Source organism: Crocodylus siamensis, chromosome 4 (assembly GCF_052110815.1).
Source record: "Crocodylus siamensis isolate JL-2025a chromosome 4, ASM5211081v1, whole genome shotgun sequence".
NCBI lineage: Eukaryota > Metazoa > Chordata > Crocodylia > Crocodylidae > Crocodylus > Crocodylus siamensis.
Window position 1 is genome coordinate 179,774,071 of NC_143398.1, and position 18,922 is coordinate 179,792,992.

The following is an 18,922-nucleotide window of genomic DNA, read 5'->3' on the forward strand; positions in this document are numbered from 1 at the left end:
CAAATAGTGTTATCCATTGAATCATTATAATTGAGCTGAGGTCTTTCAGCCTTTCCTTGCTTAGCGTGTGGGTGGAATCCCAAGCCAAATAGTACTGCTGCAAACTTCGTTGCTACCACATTTTACCCCGGCCAAGCCCTTCTATAGTGCAAATTAGAGTAGTTCCACAGAAATCAGGTGTCTGTGCTGCTTGACACCATCTGGCCTATTAAGTCAGCTCTGCATATGTCCCTGTTTTCAGGTTGTGCACCAGATGTTCCCATTTCAAGTGTACAGCAAGGGTCAATCTCTTTATTCCTTTATTCTGAAGCTCATGCAGTTGCATTCAGGAATTGTGCACTGTTTGTTGAAGGGTCACTAGTTTACAGCAACTATAAATACTCCAGCAAATGATATTATGGAAAATGAACTCCTGTTTCATTGATGTGCTTTCTCCTAAGGGGACAGCCAAGCAGAAAAGGATTGCAGTACTTGAGCATATGCACTCCTTAAATTCTCCCATGTTTCTTTAAGTTAATGTCTTTGATTTATTAATACCCAGCTGCCTGTCCCAAAATGATTGGGAAAACTATTGTCTTAAATGTCTTACAGGTGAAGTCTGTGGCCTGCCTTTTTCTGTGATTATAGGCTTCCCTACACTGTACCAAAATCTGGGAATTGTTTATTCTTCACCACCATTCATTCAGTATTTGGTCTCTTTCCTGACCCCCCCCAACAAGGGGACTAATTAGAAAAGTTGATTTTTGTGGGGCATTTTTGTCTAAATGGGATAACCTGTTATTTTCATACAGGTCAGAGGAGCAGTTGCCAGGTGTAGCTCAGTTGCTATTTATTGAGGCTGAATTTTGATTCTGTGAATATAGCCCCATTTTCCTAATACCACAAGTAGGAAGTGCATTCAAATTGTCTGACATGTAGCGTGGGTAGTCAGTTGTCCTAGCCTGTCTCATCTGTTAGCAGCCCTGATGTAGACTTGATCTTGTTTAGTGTCAAGACTATTGGAGGCCAAGCACTCTGTGAGTAGCAATATAACAAGTCCTAATGAGATACAACCAGCCTCATGGGAGCAAGCTGTTCCCCACAAATTAGAAGACATGCTTAAGTTGGTCTTTGTTTCTTAATGAAATTAATGGGAGCTGGTAAATGGTTAATGCCATTTGCACAATTTAAATGGCAGCTTTCTTACCCACAGGACCTCTTGTACATGTGATGGGGTTTAGTTCTCTCTAAATTGAAGCAGTGTGTTTTTAACTGTGTCAATTAAAAATCCACCATTTCAATTTAGGGACTTCTGTCAGTGTTACAAAACCATGACGGCCCACTGGCAGCTCACCCAAGGGGCCCACTTTTATTTTTTCCCAGCAAACCCTGCCCATGGAGGGAAGGACCAGCCCCCCCTGAAGCCCAGGGGCTGTGCAACCTGGTGGCAGCTCACACGGACAGGCTTCACTGAAGGAAAAAAAGAAGAAGAAAGTGGCAAGAAGCTTGTTCCTTTTTTTTTTTTCTCACAGAGGCTGCCCATGTCTCCCATAGTCAGGAGGCGAGCTGCTGGTGGTCCAAGCACCAAGCACCCCCTGAGCTGCTGGCAGGGGTACCAGTCCTTCCCTCCACAGAGACATTGTGCCCTGGGACACTGCCTGGCAGGGTGTTAGCAGGCAGGTACTGCCTGGGGGGGCACTGGTGCCACGGAGGGAAGAACCAGGGCCCACCAGAAGCTTGCCTTTGGCCACAGGAGAGGTGGGCAAGCTCTACTGGAAAGAAAAGAAAAGTAGGCCCCTTGTTGCTTTTTTTTTTTTTCCTCTGCTTCTTTCTTTTTGGAGCCTGCCCATGCAAGCTGTCATGGGGTGGTGCAGCCCCTGAGCTGTGGGGTGGCTCAGTGCTTTGCTGCACAGCAGTGGCACCCCTTGGGACTGCCCGGGTAGGGTGCTAGCGGGTGGGTGTTGCCCCAGATTACAGGCAGCACCCAGCCCAATCCAACAGTGCACAGGGCACTGGAAACCTAGATGTGCTTGGGGAAGCTCGGGCTTGGCAGGCTTATAGCACCCCATGCACCATTTCCACTGCCCGGGACCATCCGGGAATAGGCTGACTTGCCCCTAGGGCAGTGCAAGAAGGTAGCAGCAGGGGGACTGTGTGTACTAGTGGCCAGAGAATGTGGCTGGGGCAATGCACAGGGTGCTGGAAGCCCACCAAGCCCGAGCTTTCCTGAGCACGGCTGGGCTTCCAGCACCCTGTGCACTGTCCTCACTGCCTTCTCCAGATGTATCACTGCAATTTGTTACATAGCAAAACAAAAATATATTGGATGTGTTCTACTTTGCTATATAACAAAGTCATTTAAAGAAAAATACACTGCTGTACATGTACAGCATGAAGAAATGAAAACATTTTATGCTGCCACAGATGATAACTCCATTAAAACAGTTTAAAAGGGCAGTTGAACCACTTAAAAGGCCAATTTTGTCACATGTACAACTGCCTGGGCATCCTAAGTTACTTATGCTGTTCTGTCAAGGTCCTTTTTTTTTTCTCATCCATCTTCATACTTCTTCCCTGTTTTGTCCTGATACCCAACAATCCCTGCACTGAGCCCCCAGTAACTCTAACACACGCTTCTTCTACAGGCAGCCTCTGGAATGGGCAACACCCACCCCATTACTCTGCAGATATGGACACCTCTGATGAGGATGTGAAGGGAGCTAACAAGTTACCCCATCATGTAAAACGCAGAAACAGAGCCTCATCTCAGGAGGGCATTAATCACTCTGGAAATCAGGTAACAAGGGGGTCTTAAGCCATTCCCTGTGACCCTTCCAATCTGATCTCTGACTGAGACTTTGCTATCCACTTGCAAAGCATGTAAGATGCCTTTTCAGTTAATCTTCTGCTGAGTTGGCCTAGGACCAGGGGGTAGGACTAGAGCAGATGGAACATGCAGTAGGTAAGCATAAAAGTAGCTCCAGTTGCCTGTGAAATCATGAAGTCTTTCCATCAGCACAGGAGTGCTGCACCACAGTCCCTTCACTGGGGATAGGAGGGAGCAGGACATAGGGCATTTGAAGTGAATTCCCCAGCATTTCTCCTTGCACAGAGAGAATGTTTAGGAGGCTGGACAAGTTTGTTTTACAGCCCCTTTCCTGGCTCTTAAAATAACTTATAGCTGCTCTTTTATGGCCAGATGGCATCTAGGAAAGTATGACACAAGCAACATTCCAGGCTGTGTTCTGCTGTCAGGTGCAGGGCAGCTGCAGCTGATTCTACCACGGCTGTACTGGTGGAACTGGATTCAGGGCTTTGCACCAAGAAGTGCACCTGTTAAACTGCATTAACGTTAGTGTGAGTTATATATATGTCTGGTCAGAGGGAAAACCGACTCTTCTGCCTGTCCCTTTTCATTCCTTTTTGTTTTTATACACAGATATTTGCTCTGACACCATTGTTTTTCCTCACTCTGTATTTTTCATGTTGCACAAATGAAATTTGACTGGAGTTCTACTTCACACCCCATTTCATCCTAATGAAAGTTTATACTTGATGCTTTCAGTTCTCTAGACATGCCCAGTTTATTTTGCAAGTTGCATGTAGTTTCCTATGTAGTAAAGACTTTATTAAATTGAAGATACCAGCTCTTTATGATCAGACAAAATCATGGAGTAGGATAACTAATCAGCTACAAGACCTCCCCCACCCCCCCTTTTTCTTTTGTAGCTCTTTGAATGTTCCAAAAAATTGGGGTTTGTCATGCTGACTTGTCACATACATTTGTTGAATGATACTAGAGAAAAACTGCAGAGTTGGAGCTGTCTGAAAGGCTGCAAGTGTTACTATTTTTTTCTAAGTTGATAGAGGGGAGTTAGATTCTTTCCCTCCCCCACAAGGGCATTTGTGCAAGTTATATCACATAACTCTATGCTGATTTAGCATAACTCCATGCTCAGCTTCTAAACAAAAACATGCATTTTTATTTCACCAAACATGCAGTTAAAGTAAATTTCTCATGTGGATTAACAGCAAGGGTATCTGTCATATATTTTTTGTACATGCCAACACAAGTGTTAGGACTGTAAGATTTATAACAAATTCAAAAATTATCTTTATCCCAAGAAACCTCAATTTAATTAAGGTTACACACTGAAAGGTAGATTTTACCAGACTGTTCCTTTCCTTATTTATTTTCCTTGCTGTATGTTTCAGTCAATGAATGTTCTTTAGTTTTATATTAAATGGTAAAGAAAAAAATGAATTGGATGTCTGTAACTACATATAGTTAAATCACGCATACAGTAAACACAGTACTTTATAGTGGGGAAAATGGGGCCAAACTGTGGTTTCATTTACAGATTTGCTGTCCCATTAACATCAGATAAGTATAACTTGCTATAGAAAAGAAGGACAGATTTAAACCTAAAAGAGAGAAATCAGGAATTTTGTAAAAGACAGAGCAAACTATCTCTTCTAGAAATGCCCGGAAAATGGACATGAGAATAATACCCAGCTCTTATCCAACATTTTTCATCAGATCTCAAAGTGTGTAAGAGGAAGTACTATTATCCCCATTTTTAATGATGGAACTGCCGGAGAATTGTAATGACTTGTCAGCAGGACAGTGACAGAGCTGGGAGTAGAAGCCAAGTTCGGGGCACTCTTCTCTTGGACTCCTTGTCTCTATATAAAAAAGGATTCACTTTAGAGTGATATGTTATGCTCTTTCTGTAGTACATCTCTTCACCCACCCACCCCAAAAAAACCCAAAAAAAACAACCCTCTCTTTAATTTATTCATGCAACTTCAATTATGGAACTTTTAAATCCTCTTTATAAATGAAGAAACAGAGAGAGACTCCATTAACTGACTTGACTGAGGTTGTACAATGAGTTAATTGTATGACTAGGAGAAAAAAAAAGAAATGGTGTTCCCCGCATTATACCCCAGAACAGACTGTCTGTATTATATAATGTCCATCACTATATGTTTTCTGATTGCTTCGTGTATATTCATGAATATCCTGGATCAAACCAAAGGTCCATCTAGTACAGAACCCTGCCTCAGACAGTGATAGGCAGTGATTGCTTTATACAGGGAGTATAAGACACAAGGTGTGTGTGAAAACCATCCAGTTACCAGCCACCATAGGTTTAGGGGTTACATTCCTGTCATATCTAATAGCTCCCACTGGACATATCTTCCATAAATTTGCTTAACCCCTTTTTGAAACTGGTTTTACCTGACTTTTCAGAGTCCTGTGGTAAGGACTCCAACAAGTTACATGGTCTGTTTTTAAAAGAATAAATGAAAGAGGGTTTAGGGGCATTTTTGTTTTTAACCTGCGGCCTGATGTTAATTGTGGTGGTTGCCCCCCAGGTCTTGTATTATGTGGTGTAGCAAATAACAGTACCCTATTCACTTTCTTCACACCAGACGGGATTTTATCTATCATATCTTTCCCTTTGTTGCTTCTTTTCCAAGCTGAAGAGTCCTAGCTTTTTCAGCTGCTCTGTGTGTGGAAGCCCTCTGTACCTTGAGTGTCTTTGCTCCCCTTTTCTGTTCCTTTTCTAGTTCTATATCCTTTGAGAAGGGATGACCAGAACTGTACATGGCATTCAAGATGTGCTTCTACCAAGAATTTGTATAATGTTTTCTGTTTTGTTTCAACTCCTTTCCTAAAGATCCCAACAATGTCTCCAATTCTCTTTCTTGAGTACTAATGGCTAGTTCAGAGCCCATCACTGTGCATATATACTTGGGGTTATTTTTTCCCTGGGTGCATTACTTTGTGGATATCAGTGTACTGGCAGTTCTTTCATCAAAATTCTTAGTTAAATGAAAAAGAGTTGATTTAAATGTAACACATTTTGTGCCAAAATTAACAACCTGATATCCAGGCAACTCTACTTTCAGAAGAAAAAAATTGCTACTTAAATAAAACATTTTGCTTTTTTAAAGGAAAAATTACTCAACCCAACATCAGTTTTGAGGGGGGGGAAGTCTTTGAAGTAAAAAGGAAGCAGCAATATCCAAATACTGGAGATCCAGGTGGTTCAAAGGGGTGCAGTGGCATGGCTGCATCCCCCTTTCTGTGAAGGGAGGCTTCAGAGCCACCCGTGCAGCTCCAGCTGTGCTGCACAGGGGCCAGGGTCAGCCTAGAAAAGCAGCAGTGGCAGGTGGGTTCCCCTCCCTGCCCAGTCCCCCCTCCACTAGCCCAGGAACAGGCATAGGGAAGGGAAACCGGCTTTGCCACTGGTGCGGTCTGGGGTTGAACCCAGCCCCTGCACAGCCCAGCAGATTTAGAGCTCTCCTCACCTCGGGTCAGTGGGGACAGTGGCAGCAGCAGGCAGGGGAGGGAAAAGGAAAGGAGTGGAAGCGCCTCTAAGCAGGGAGGAGGAAAGTGGGGGTTGTTTACTTGCTTTGAGGACTTAGAAGTCCCCAACTGCTGCTCCTGTGGCATGGTGTGCCCATCCTGGTTGGGTGGCAGGGCAGGAAGAAAAGCTGGGCACTGGGGTGCAACCACTCCTGCAGTACCAGTCACTGCTCCTGCACCCCGCTGTGTAAAATTCTGGATCTGCTTCTCTTGGACTGAGAGAGCAGCTACGATAGTGTGGAATTCATCCTAATTCAGCACTTCAGAAGCACTTTAAGGCTAAGAAATGAGAGATTCTTTCTGGAGCAACATATATACCTAGTGGTATAATTTCCTTTAATGAGAGACACGCAGCTAAGTCGTATCATGTTGCTTCAGTATAATGCTTCAAACTGAGTAGAATTGCTTGAATGGCAACAGGAGTGCTTCCTGATTCTACAAATATCAGCGTACAGTATTGCCAGTCTCAAGTATTCAAAAGCTCAGAGATGCACAGAGTACATACAGAATGGTCAGATAATTTAATCTGCCCTCCTATATGTAAATCATCCAGTTCTCCCTGCATTGGACCTAATAGCTCATGTTTGTCTAAAACGCATCATCTTGAAAGGTATCTAACCTTAACTTGCAGATTTCAAGAGACAGAGAATCCACCATTTCCCATAGTAGTTTATTCTAGTGCTTAATAGCTTAAAAATGTGTCTTATTAAAATCATGAGAATGATAAAATCATTATAAAATATTAAATATTGCAGGAGAGGTATTTTTTTTCTGTTTTTAACCTAAAGGGGGAGTGTCACATTTCTAGCCCTTTTTTTAGCAAGGGCTAGAGACTTCCATGTCCTGATTAAAGTAGACATTCTAACAGAATCGCAGGACTTCAAGAGCTGTGGGTTTAAGAGAACCATCAAATATCACAAGACCAAAAGATTATGGAAGTTGGAAACTAGTAATGTTTGACCCAGTCCTGTTTCCCTTGAAGTCTGGTAAATCCCCTGCTAGCTTCAGTAGGAACAAGAATAAGCCCACAGGAGTCCCTCTTTTCTTTTAACCTCTTTAGTAAAAAAAATTACTATTTTTCTTAGTTTCCTCAAATTTTAGAATATGCCAATGGGTTTTATCCTCAAATGCTCTCTCTCTAGCTGTTAAATGTGGCCATATCTTAGAGCCTGGTCCAAAGCCACTGGAAGTCTTTCAGTGGGAGTCTTCCAGTTGACATGGATTGTTATTAGATGAGGTCAAATGAACAGAATACAGTATGATTACTAAATCTTGGGATTCTGGCATGTTAGATACTCTATCAGTTCACAGTTATAGGGGAGAAAAGTGACACAATACATGGATGCTAACCAGAAACCAATCAAGCAATCAGCTTTGGAAAAGATAGCTAGTTCAGGTAGCTCCTCTCTCCAGTTCCAGCCAATTGGATCCTTTTCAATTAACCAAACCTCAGATTTATGTATTTTTTTGTATGTATAGCACCTGAATGACAGAACAACCCATATACAATGTATAAACAACAGCACTAAGGGTTAAGGCTACAGTGACAGTTTTAGATTTGACATCCATTGCAAGGCATCATCAGAAGCATGGTGCGGTCTTCAGTGTAACCATTAAAATGATAAAACCTCAAATTACTGGAGGGTTTCAGGTCTCATGAATCATTATTTGATCATTGAGAATTGGGGGATAGGTTCTCAGCTGGCGAAAGTTGCCCTCACCCCAGTGAAGTCAATAACAATTTACAGCACCCAAAGCTCTGATTCCCTATGCTGGCAACTTTGTATTTTAAAAAATACTTTTGTATAGAGCATTTGTCTGCCAGCCTTTGTCATGCAGAGAACACTGTGACTTTTCAGTGCCTAATTGGGATTTATTAAAGGAAGGGAGCACAGTTTTCACTGTGATGCTGCATATTACAAGGTTCTAAAAATTGGACAGAGCTGAAGCAGTAACTTGATTGTCCTTCCAGCTTGCATGGCTGGGTCATGCAGTTTTATAGCTTGGGCCTGTGTAACCACATTACGACTGAAACAGCTGAGGAGACTAACTAAAAGCACTTGCGGCTGAATTCTCCTGTTACCCTCAGATAACCCCATGGACCTACGTGAGGCTGTGCATTTGTACGTGAGGGCAGAATCTGGCTTTTGTATGTGACTGGTTCAGAGGAGGAGAGATTCCTTGGGCATTGTCCACAGGTTCACGTCACCACTGTGGTCACTTTGTGCTTATAATCAGGGGCCTTGGAAAAACTGCCACTTGCATCCCATGAAACAGGGGTTGGCAGTGTATGGCCTACAGGCCAGATCGAGCCCCCAAAGAGATTTGGGGCCCCATTCCACAAAGCCTATTTATACAAGAATATGCCATCTAATGGCTGTCTCCAGTCCACTGCCTTCAGCCCAAGGAGACCAAGCTCTGCTAATTCAGCCTGCTGTTAGTATAAGGTTGCTGACCTCTTTCATTAGGGGCCCTACCAAAGAGCAAAATGAGAATTACAGACTTAAAAGGTTTTCTTAGTGAGCTGACATTTCTGAAGCAATATATAATTGCCTCAGCCAGGCAGTACTACCACTTGGGTTGTTAACACTGGGTTTTCTTCCTTGACCTGTCTTCCTGATTCCCTTCATGAAGCTGATGGTCCCTCAGCAGCCTGCCTGTTATCTCTGACATATTACAAGATCTGGACTCAATGGTGTTTACTAAGAAATCACTTTAGAATTTATTGGATTAGTGCCTCTGTGTGCATTTAATGCTGGTAAAGATGCTTACAATTATCAATGGTAAGGACTCTCTTCTCTGAAGTGCCCCCTTTTTACATTTGTTTTATCAGACTTGCATTATTCTTTTAAGCAGACACATCCACTCCAAGTTCACATGACGATCTAATTAACCACATAGTACAAATACAAAAGCTACATAAGAAGATGTACGTGTTTTAAAAAACCCACACATTTCTCTGTCGTTTCATTTGTTAACTGTTTCTCTTTTTCATTGAATATCTCACATGGAATGAGTATTGAAATAAACAACATCATTTTCATTTAAAACTAGCCAGAAAATTTCACATTTTTTCCCTACAATAAAAGCTTTTGGCAGGAAAGGAAAAAGTATACAAATGTTGACTTCTTTTTTAAAATTTTGCTTTCATGAAGTAGTTTGTTTAGGCATTTGAACGTTGTTATTATCCGGATTTTTAATTTCTTCTACCATACTTTGTTTTTTTCCCCTTTGTTCACTGGAGAAAAGAAAGAGAAGCAAAGAACAGCATGCAAATGTTTAAAAGTATATAAAAAAGTTATTTTGAATTTAAATTGTTTTGGTTTTTGAAAGCAAAAATAAAAATTTGCAGTGCATTAAGAGAAGCAATTCAAAGGAAATATTTTTAGAAATGTATTTTTAAAATAGGCACAGAAAATACTTGCCTCCTTTCAAATATGGACATTTCTGTTGCTGAAATAGGAAGAGGCTGGTGAGAGAGTTGATGGCTGGAAGGTGGGTCAGTAAGAAATGGAAGTCATCCAAGGCTCATATCTGGCCTAGTCCAAATGATCAAGTAACCATGTACAGCTGGGTTTGACTATAGGTGGCCTTGAGTGTAGGTCTGGAGCAAGACTCAAACTTATACTTCTGTAGCCATAGCAAGATTCCTTTGCCACTCTGCCACTGCACCCTTAGCTTAGTACATTAATGACCATAAAATGAATTGCATTGGATGCCCATGATATCACATGAGGAAAAAGACTGATGGTATTGGTCAACAGCAGGCAGGTGTTCCTACCATACAACCAAGTCAGCACATCGGATGTTTTGCTCCAGTGTCGGATTGTTCGGATTGTGACTGTTGCCTCTAATGGAGCCTACATTTCGTGGGGTGTGGACACAAGAAAACACCTGGAGTCCTTTCAGAAAGGGAATATTTCAAAAGGCCAGCTGATGGTATGTTTTGTTGTCACATGTGAATGAGCTGAGAATTACTCAAGTACAGAAGAACTGCTCCAACTATAACTGGGGCTGCATCTGCACAAGCAGTGGACTATGCAGTTGTTACTGTGCTGACATTTAAGTACTTGCTTAACCACATATTAAATGACTGCAATAACCGTCTTAACTACATAGTACCATCCCCTGCATGGTTATTTTACCCTGCGCACTGTCACAATTCATGCCCAGTGAGCTCTGTAGCAGTGAGCTGCTGGGCACTATCTCATTGCTGCTGCGCCATAGCATCTTGTGTAGATGCACCCTGGATGAAGGAGTGTTAAAGTTGAAGCATTTTTGCTGCACTTGAATCTTTCTCATGTCCTTTGCACATAAAACATACCAGCTGCTGTCTTTGTGAAACTTCCCCTTTTGAAAGCCCTTCCAAGCCTTCATATATCTGGAACAGGATCAAGAGAGTATTTTCTTTCCAAAGTGCATCCAGTGAGATACTCTATGACTGTCAAACAGGGAGATGTTCAGTTAAACAAGTTGCCCTTCCTCTCTCACCATTTAGGTTGGCAAATCCAAATGAAGTTTCCCACAAAGAATCAAGCTCATCCAAGCCCAGGACTTTATAAGTTCACCATTATTCTTTCCTCCTAACCCATTGACTTTAAATGGGACTTGTACTTCTGAGTTGCATGACACTTTAGAAACTCCAGCCTATGGCCTGTTCTCTTAATAGCAAGCTATTACTTATGTGAAGTACTTCATGTTTACCCAGTGGTTGTGGTAGGATCTGTTCTGCACTGTGTTCTTTATTCTGTGGATTTGATCAGTCTCCACTGTTTTCTCATGGTGATGGCACTGGTGATGGGATCTGTTCTGTTCTGTACTGTATTCTTTTCTTTCTCCTCTTCCATAGATATTAGAACTCAACAAACGCATGTCAGCAATTGAACGCATGTTGAACCGCTTGGAAGAGAAGGTCCTGGTACCCTCAGAAGAGGTAAAAAATAGTGCTAAGTTGAGGGGTTTTATTTAAAGGAAGTAACCATTTCCTTTCGCAGTCTCCTTTTTTTTTTCCTTTTTCTTGTTACCAATCAAAGAAAACTCTTACATCTTACTTGCATTATATTGTTGAGAGAGGTGGCATGTTACAATTGTATAGGCAGTAGTTGTGAAACCTCTGCGCTACACAATGCACAACTTGGGCTAATGATGAAAATTATATCTAATACCAGCTTCATAGTGAATCAGGATGCCTTTATAGGATCCAGTTACAAAAATAAGGCTCTTTCTCATGTTAATGGGTAGAGTATCTAACATATAAACCAATTTCCATAGAGCTTAATTCTGTCCTATCTTCAAGTTGCTCCAATGCCAATTAGAATAATAGAATTATAGAAAATTGGGTTGAAGGGACCTTAGGGGATCATCTAGCCCATCCCCTGCTCAAAGCAGGACCATTCCCAACTATATAATCCCAGCCAAGGCTTTGTCTAGCCTGGTCTTAAAAATCTCCATGGATGGAGATTCTACAACATCTCTGGGTAACCTGTCCCAGTGCCTGATGCAGGGTTTGTTGTGGGGCTCTCTAGACTGCCTTAATGAGGAACAGGGCACTCTACCATGGAAGATTTAGCATTGGTGGGTCTTCATCAGAACAACTCAGTCTAATGGAATTGGAAGTTAAATGTTCCAGCAGTGTTCTAATTAGTTCACAAATTAGCTGCTCTTCAATCCAGTCTCTGCAAAATTATATTCTAATCTAAGCAGCGACCTTCTATGTGTATACATGCTTCCAGAATGATGAGACTTCCACAGAAACCATACAGGAATCCATAACAGAATTCATTGTAAATAACCTGCATGTTGTGAATAAGAGGCCCTGACTTAGAAGGGCATTTCTCTTTTTTCATGGGCTGCCACTGTTTTATGGCCTTTGTCATGCTGTCAAGGAAAAAGGTAAATTTAACTGAAGTTCTTTTGTGCCATTGAGTCTTATGGTATTATGCGGTTCACTTGGCATCAGTTTGAGTTTCTAACTGCTGGATATTTATGCACTTCTACTCACTGTTTCTTTAATATAGGACCATGTTACAGGAAACTGATGTAGCCTCTGGTAGCTCAGTAGAATGGAAAATTACCAAAAATCTTGTAGGCGTGGCTTGAACTGCCGGTAATTTTCCCCCTCGATAAGATTATGGATGAGGTCAAGCTCAAAATTTTGGCACTGGCTCCAAGCATCACCAAAGTCTGGGGGTATTTGGATCAAAGTTTTAAATGAGACCTATCTCTTCATAAAATTGCTTATTAGCAGACCTGTGTCATGGTAGCTTGCATATCTCATTCTCTCCTTTTGTGTTGTCCAATCTGCCAAGCTCCCACAACTAACTATGATCTCGCCTCAGAGAGAGGAGGCAGTGCATCATGTTCATTCTGTATCCAGTGACCACCTTCTCTGACAGCACTGGCAAATCATAATAGTATTTTCAGCCAGAATACTTCTTTTGTGATGAAAAATCATACATTTTTATGGAAAATAACACTTGTGAGAGGCATGGGTTTTTTGTGATATCTTTTATTGGATCAGCTATATATTTAAGAGAAGGCTGGCAAGCTTTTGAGCACAAAGCACCCTTCTTCAGATCAGATATCATCCCTCCCCCTTAAACCATCGTGTCTATAACAACACTACAACCCTACAACTTTTTTTGTTTGAAAAATTGAGTTTAATAGATATCCCAATTTTCTACGAAAATGTATTAAGATATACGAAGTGATTTGCTTGTTCAGTAACAGAATCCTTTTTTTTCCTTATCTTTTTAATAATTTTGAAATAAATACCTGTCATAGTAAACTAAAAATCCCAGCAGCATGTAAATTGCATGAACTCCAACAGACTGAGAATTACTTGTTCTCATCCTTCCAGTCTCCAGGCCAGGAGCCCCCTAATGATCCTGATGCGGAAGAAGAGGAATTGAAAAAGAAGCTAGAGGAGTTGGCCAGCAACATCAGTGACAAAGGTGTTTCTTCGGAGGAAGAGGAGAGGAAGAAGGAGGAAGCAGCGAAACCAGAAATGAGTTCTTCCAGTGATGACTTGCCCCGTGAGGCTCAGCAGGTAGCATGCCTCCTACCATCTTAAACTCAGTGCAGTGTCGTTCTCTTTGTTCCCATTTAATTTATATTCCTGCCCCTTCTGCTCTTAACATCTCCATAACTGCGCCATTGTAAATCAAGCTGTTGACTTTTTGCTACACCTCAGCTTGACAGGACAAAATCATTGCCTGATCAATGTGAATAGGCAGTGGGGGGACAGAAGAGCCAGCCAGGACAGTGACAGATAAAAGTATCAGTAAATTGGCACTTAACTCTTTCCATTCTGAGACCCAGCTCTTCCCTCTTCCGTTTGGTAAAAGAAATGCAAGGGAGTCCCAAATACATTGTTCCTAACTCCCAAATGGGGAATCCTTGACTTAAGTGTTTCATTAACCAGTACATGGATCCTTCAGGAGCTTGCATTGCACACAAAGCATCCTCATAACTGTAGCTAGAAATCTCCTTGCATTCCCTCCAGGTCCAAACTATATTGCTTGCTGTGGAGGGTGCACATTCTCTACTCGGTAGAGGCAAAGAGTAAATGTTTCCCTTGGGTTACTCAGACTAGTAAATGCTTTGATGAAGTGTCAACAATTAGGTTAAGTCTTCCCTTGTTCTGGAGATGGAGTGTGATGGGCCACATCTCCCATCTGCTTTTATAGGCAAAGCAATATGGACTAGTTGTTAACTGATAGACCTGGCTACCTTGTGATGAGTGGTGGTTGGGAGAGAGAGGAAGAACTGACCTGACATGGCATTATTTCTTCTCCCATCACAACTCTTTGGAGATCTCTGCAGATCTCCTCTGATTCCTGGAAACCCTGATGGCTTTCCCTGTGTAACGTAATGCCACCTGTGTCTGTGCCTACTCTGCATAGGCTTGCCAGCATGGGCTGAACACCAGAAAGGATGTGATAAAAGGCAGGATAAGAGGCCTAAACAGATAATATCTGTGGGGTGCTCTAAGTGCAGAGCATTAAGCCAGATGAGGGGCAGAGGGGCCTGTGCTAATTCACACTCTAAGTGAATGGTTGGAGGATGAATGACCATCTAGTTTGGCTTCATTGATGTGTCCATTGCTAGTAGTGAAAACTATGGAGTTCCAGATATTGGATCACACCCTCTAAATTAGGGTATTAACAGGGTTTTCAAGGATAAATCCAGGCCCTCCCCTTATGACAGAGGTACCACCAGTTCCAAAGATAGGTAGGGACCTGATGTTGAGGCAAGGTCCTCTTATCCCAGGGGTGGGCAATATGTGGCCTGACAGCTGGATGTGGCCCACCAAGCCATTCTATCTGGCCTGTGGGGCCCCTAAAAAATTCGGAAAATTAATATTAATCTGCTCTGGGCTCCCTGTAATGCAGCCCTTGATGGCTTGTTGAAACTCAGTAAGCAGCCCTCTGCCCAAAATAATTGCCTGCCCTGTCTTATTCTTTTCTGCTGCAGAGGCTGTATGGGAAACCCAAACAAACTACTCCAATTACTGGCTTGTAGTGTCCAGCACATGTTATAGGGTCAGATCTCTGCTGACCTTATACATCTCTGGAACAAGGACCTTGTAATTGACAAATCTTTAGACCATCATTTTCCATCAAGCACTCAGTAGTTGTTGTTAAGTGCTGAAATATGGACCATATGCAAAACTCACTTTGCTAGAAGAGACCTAGGATATGTTTTTTTTCTGTAACAGTCTTGCTAGTCGTCTACCACAGCTGCTCCGTTCAGCATTGGAGCTGAGGCACTGCAGAGACATCCACTAAATTCTACCCACTTGAGATAGATGGAGATCTCCAAGTGTGGCCTTCTGGCACAGAACCATTTTCATAGCTACTCTTCTGAAGCTGAAGAGCGTAGGCAAACAAAGGCATTCTGTACTATTCATACACTGGACCCCCTCCTCCCAGGCCCTTGTTGAAGTGATGACCTCATCCCTGATATCTGCGAATCAATAGGTCTGTGTTGACAGCTTTGGTGACAAGGAGCTGATGCCAAATCATGAAGGGTGGGAAGCAATTCAAATACTAATTAAAGGAAGAGAGATCTTGTGCCTCTTGTGTTGTGCAGGCTTTGCTGTAGCTGCTCTTCCCTTAATGGAACACCTCAAGAAGCACAAGGCAGAAAGGTCAGCATTCCTTTGGGTTTCTAATGGCTCCTTTATCCTTCTCTTCCTTTTGTTGCTGTTGTTGTGTGCTCTGACATGTCACTTCTAAAGAACAGCTTCCATATCAAAGCAATGAGTCCTTGAACCATGTTGCACTTCTCTCCTTATGCAAAGCTACTTTCCCCTGAGAGACTGCAGAAGCTTTTATTTTTCCATGAGACCTTTTTTATTCTATTTTGTTCTTCTGAATCCTGAAAAAAAAAAAAAGAAACTCGGCTTCCTTTATACAGATGACTCAAAATGTGCTGGCCAGTTGCTGTGTGTGAAGGGACCATGTGCATTGGTTGGGTTTCTGTGTATTGGGAGGTAGGTGCAGAGCTGAAGTTAAAATCTAGGGATAGCACCACTCCAGGCATCACTTTGGTAAAGCTACCTTCTGTGCTGTATACAATCCCCCAGCAATATTGCACAAACCCCAAAAAGCTCCTTAATAGAGGCCCATACCCAGTCTGTGCCGAAACAGATTGGTGCAGGAGAAATGGGAAAAAGACGGAGATAAAGTTGTACCTCCCTCATTTTGGTGTATTGGCGTGGGACTTGGCCCATAAATTTGAATTAGAGCTACTTAGGATCAACCCTAACATATGCCAAATGGCTATGGTCTTATCAGACCAATCAGCAGTCATAAATGGGCAGACAGAGGTGCATCTGAGCCCCAGTACACTCCTATGCCACAGGGGGAAAGCAGCTGGTATAGCTAACTGAGGGTTCATCTTTGCAAAGGAATTCCTCACAGGCTAGGGAAAGGCAGATTCTAGTGACACAAAGTGACTGGAGCAAAAGATAATCTGGACCATGAAGTAGAATTTGGCATTAAACTACTTAGAAGTATCCTGCTATATCTTGCAGAACTGAGTTAGAAACTAATTCTGTGACTTTGCAGACAAACTTGACAGTGTTTATGTGCTTAAGCAGTAACTGATGCAAGCTGACGTAGGACATGGAGTAGTAAGGCCCAACCTTTATGGCAAGCAGTGCCACAAATTAGCCCTGCATCCTGGCAAATACCACTGGCCCCCCCTTCCTTTGCCCAATCTGCTCTGCTTTCTGTTGCCTGCCCACCTTGCCACTGTTTTGCTTGTCCCTTCTCTGATCTGCCACGTCACAGAGGCTGCCCATGCCACTTATGGCACACATGCCACAAGTTGACTGCCTCGCCCTTGATATCACTCTTTACAGTCTTTCCTATTCTTCTAACATTTATTATAAATATTTGTAAAAATGCATTTTTGTTGGAAAATTTCATTTCCCTTTAAAAGAAATCTGAACCTAAAGTGCAGCACTTGAACCTGTATTTGAGGCATGTCCACAGAGCCGGCCTGTCCTATCCTGGGGAACCTGTGGCCGCAGGGGGCCCCACAGCCAAGGGGCCATGCCCCGCTCACCCCCCACTACCTGTGCCATGTTTAAAGGGCTCAGTGCTGGCAGCCCCTTCCCAGCTGAGCAGGGGAGAAGTTCCCAGCTCCACTCCCGCCCCGGCCCTGGGGAGGGAACCCAGGTGTCCCCAGCACATGCTGCCCCCACCTCACGCAGTCCACGTGCACATAACCCAGCTCCAACTATTTTAGTTCAGTAAGTTTATACAGCAATCCCTGCTGCGTTACCAGGGCAGTTATCCAGGGCACCCCCACCCCCATGCTTTGAATGGAAAATGCAAAATGATGGTTATCTTCTTTTACGTTTAGTGTTCTATTACTGGGGGGGAAAGGAAAGCGAAACCGCAATTTTGATTTTTCAGTGGATTGGGGGCCCCAAACTATATCTTACAGGGGGCCCAAAAAATTGTGGGCTGGCCCTGCATGCTCAAATCCATCTGGATCAGAATTTTGGTTTGACCCATGACAAAGACAGAGGCTGTTTTAAAATTGTCATTCAGAACTAGGTTTGGATTTCCAGGGGTTCTGGGGTTTTAATTCAAAGCCATTTGTAGTCAGGAAGACTGTTATCTGAGGGAATCACTGCAATAAAGATAGGCTTCTATTTCTCTGAAAAATAACCAGGAAGATACAGATCTCTCTGAATCATAGGTACACCATAAAATAATAAAAATATCATATGGGCTAAATTAACTACATCTTTGTTGAATGACATACCAGGAAATGTGCCTGTCCAGTGTGTGACCTTATAAACACAATTGTCTGTCTCTGCCTGTGATTTTTTTTTATCACCCCAATCACCTCGGTATCTAGGGAATTATCAGTAGAGAGTAGGATGATGAGTTCTTATTACTATTTTTAAATGTGCTTAGTGCTTATCAAACTAAAGGGCTAACCCAAGCACAGCACAAGGAGGCACTGTACAAACTTTATTGTACCACTCTTTCGTCCAAGGTTTTGGCAGTACTGAAAGAAAATGCCTTTTTCTATCTACATAGAACCTCAACAATATGTATATCCATGATCAGACCCATTGTAGTGTAAAGCAATATGTTGCAATTAGACTTTAAGTGCCGACTCAGTGCAGCATTACACCTGGCTATTTAGTAAGAGCAGCAGCATCCTGAGATACAGCCAGTGTAACATATGGAAAAAGGCAAGAAAGAATATTTTTCTGCAACTTATCAGTGCTACCTACCAAGAACAGCTGTAGTCTAATGAGTCAGAGGTGTGCAACATCAGAGAACACAGTTGGCTGGCAGGACTAGAGGAAGGAGTACAGCCACAGGACCCCATCCCAGACATACCTGCCACCTGCTTTCCTGGGACACCTGTTGAGAAGTAGATGTCTTGAATGGAAAATAGAGACAAAATAAGCAGATAGCCTGGTGCAATGTTTAGCACACTAACATGTTACTTGTAGGATGGCAGCAAAAAGGACCACAGCAGTGGTACACTTGCCCAATTTCATGGGACTATGAAAAGCTTCTTCCTTTATTCAAGCTGCAAGAAGCAGTAAAGCACTGAGCTTCTAAAGGTGGGTCTGAGTCTTTGTCATTAGGAGTTTCTCCCTAGTGAGGAGGACTTTAAAATCCATTAGAGGTTCATGGGAATGTAAGTTAGTAGATACACTGATCAGTTATGGACCATGGTTAGCTCCACCTACTTTTGGTGACTGCTGAGATGTTCTGTAGATAGGGGAGATTTAGTCCATTTTGTGTATTCACTTTCTACCACCTGCATGGGGTCTCTGAATAGTGTCTGTCTTTCTCATGGGGAAACACACCTGATATAGAGAAAACAGATCGGGCGAATATTTTGCAACCACCTTAATGGCAATACAGAAATGACGGGCAAGGTCATTCCAGTTGCCAGGGATACCTCTCATCCTAAAGAACAAGTACAACATATGTCTCCACCACTAGGGTGAAATATAGTAGTTATGTAATGCTATACTTTGGAGAACAGGGAATGTAATGTCAGCTGGGTCTACAGAGT

At 42.6% G+C, this 18,922-nt stretch overlaps 1 protein-coding gene across 8 annotated transcripts in view; it reads left to right on the top strand.

Annotated features, from left to right (window-relative positions):
• The window catches only part of MLPH (melanophilin), an 84,487-nt gene that overhangs the window by 45,780 nt on the left and 19,785 nt on the right, over positions 1–18,922 (top strand). For 4 of the 8 annotated variants that reach the window (XM_090045015.1, XM_090045018.1, XM_090045013.1 and 1 more), the window contains 3 exons: positions 2,625–2,776; positions 11,208–11,291; positions 13,218–13,406. In XM_090045015.1, the coding sequence (XP_089901141.1) occupies positions 2,625–2,776; positions 11,208–11,291; positions 13,218–13,406 (425 nt within the window). The remainder of the gene's footprint in view (positions 1–2,624; positions 2,777–11,207; positions 11,292–13,217; positions 13,407–18,922) is intronic. The other 4 variants (XM_090045017.1, XM_090045014.1, XM_090045020.1 and 1 more) reach the window with 1 other exon arrangement.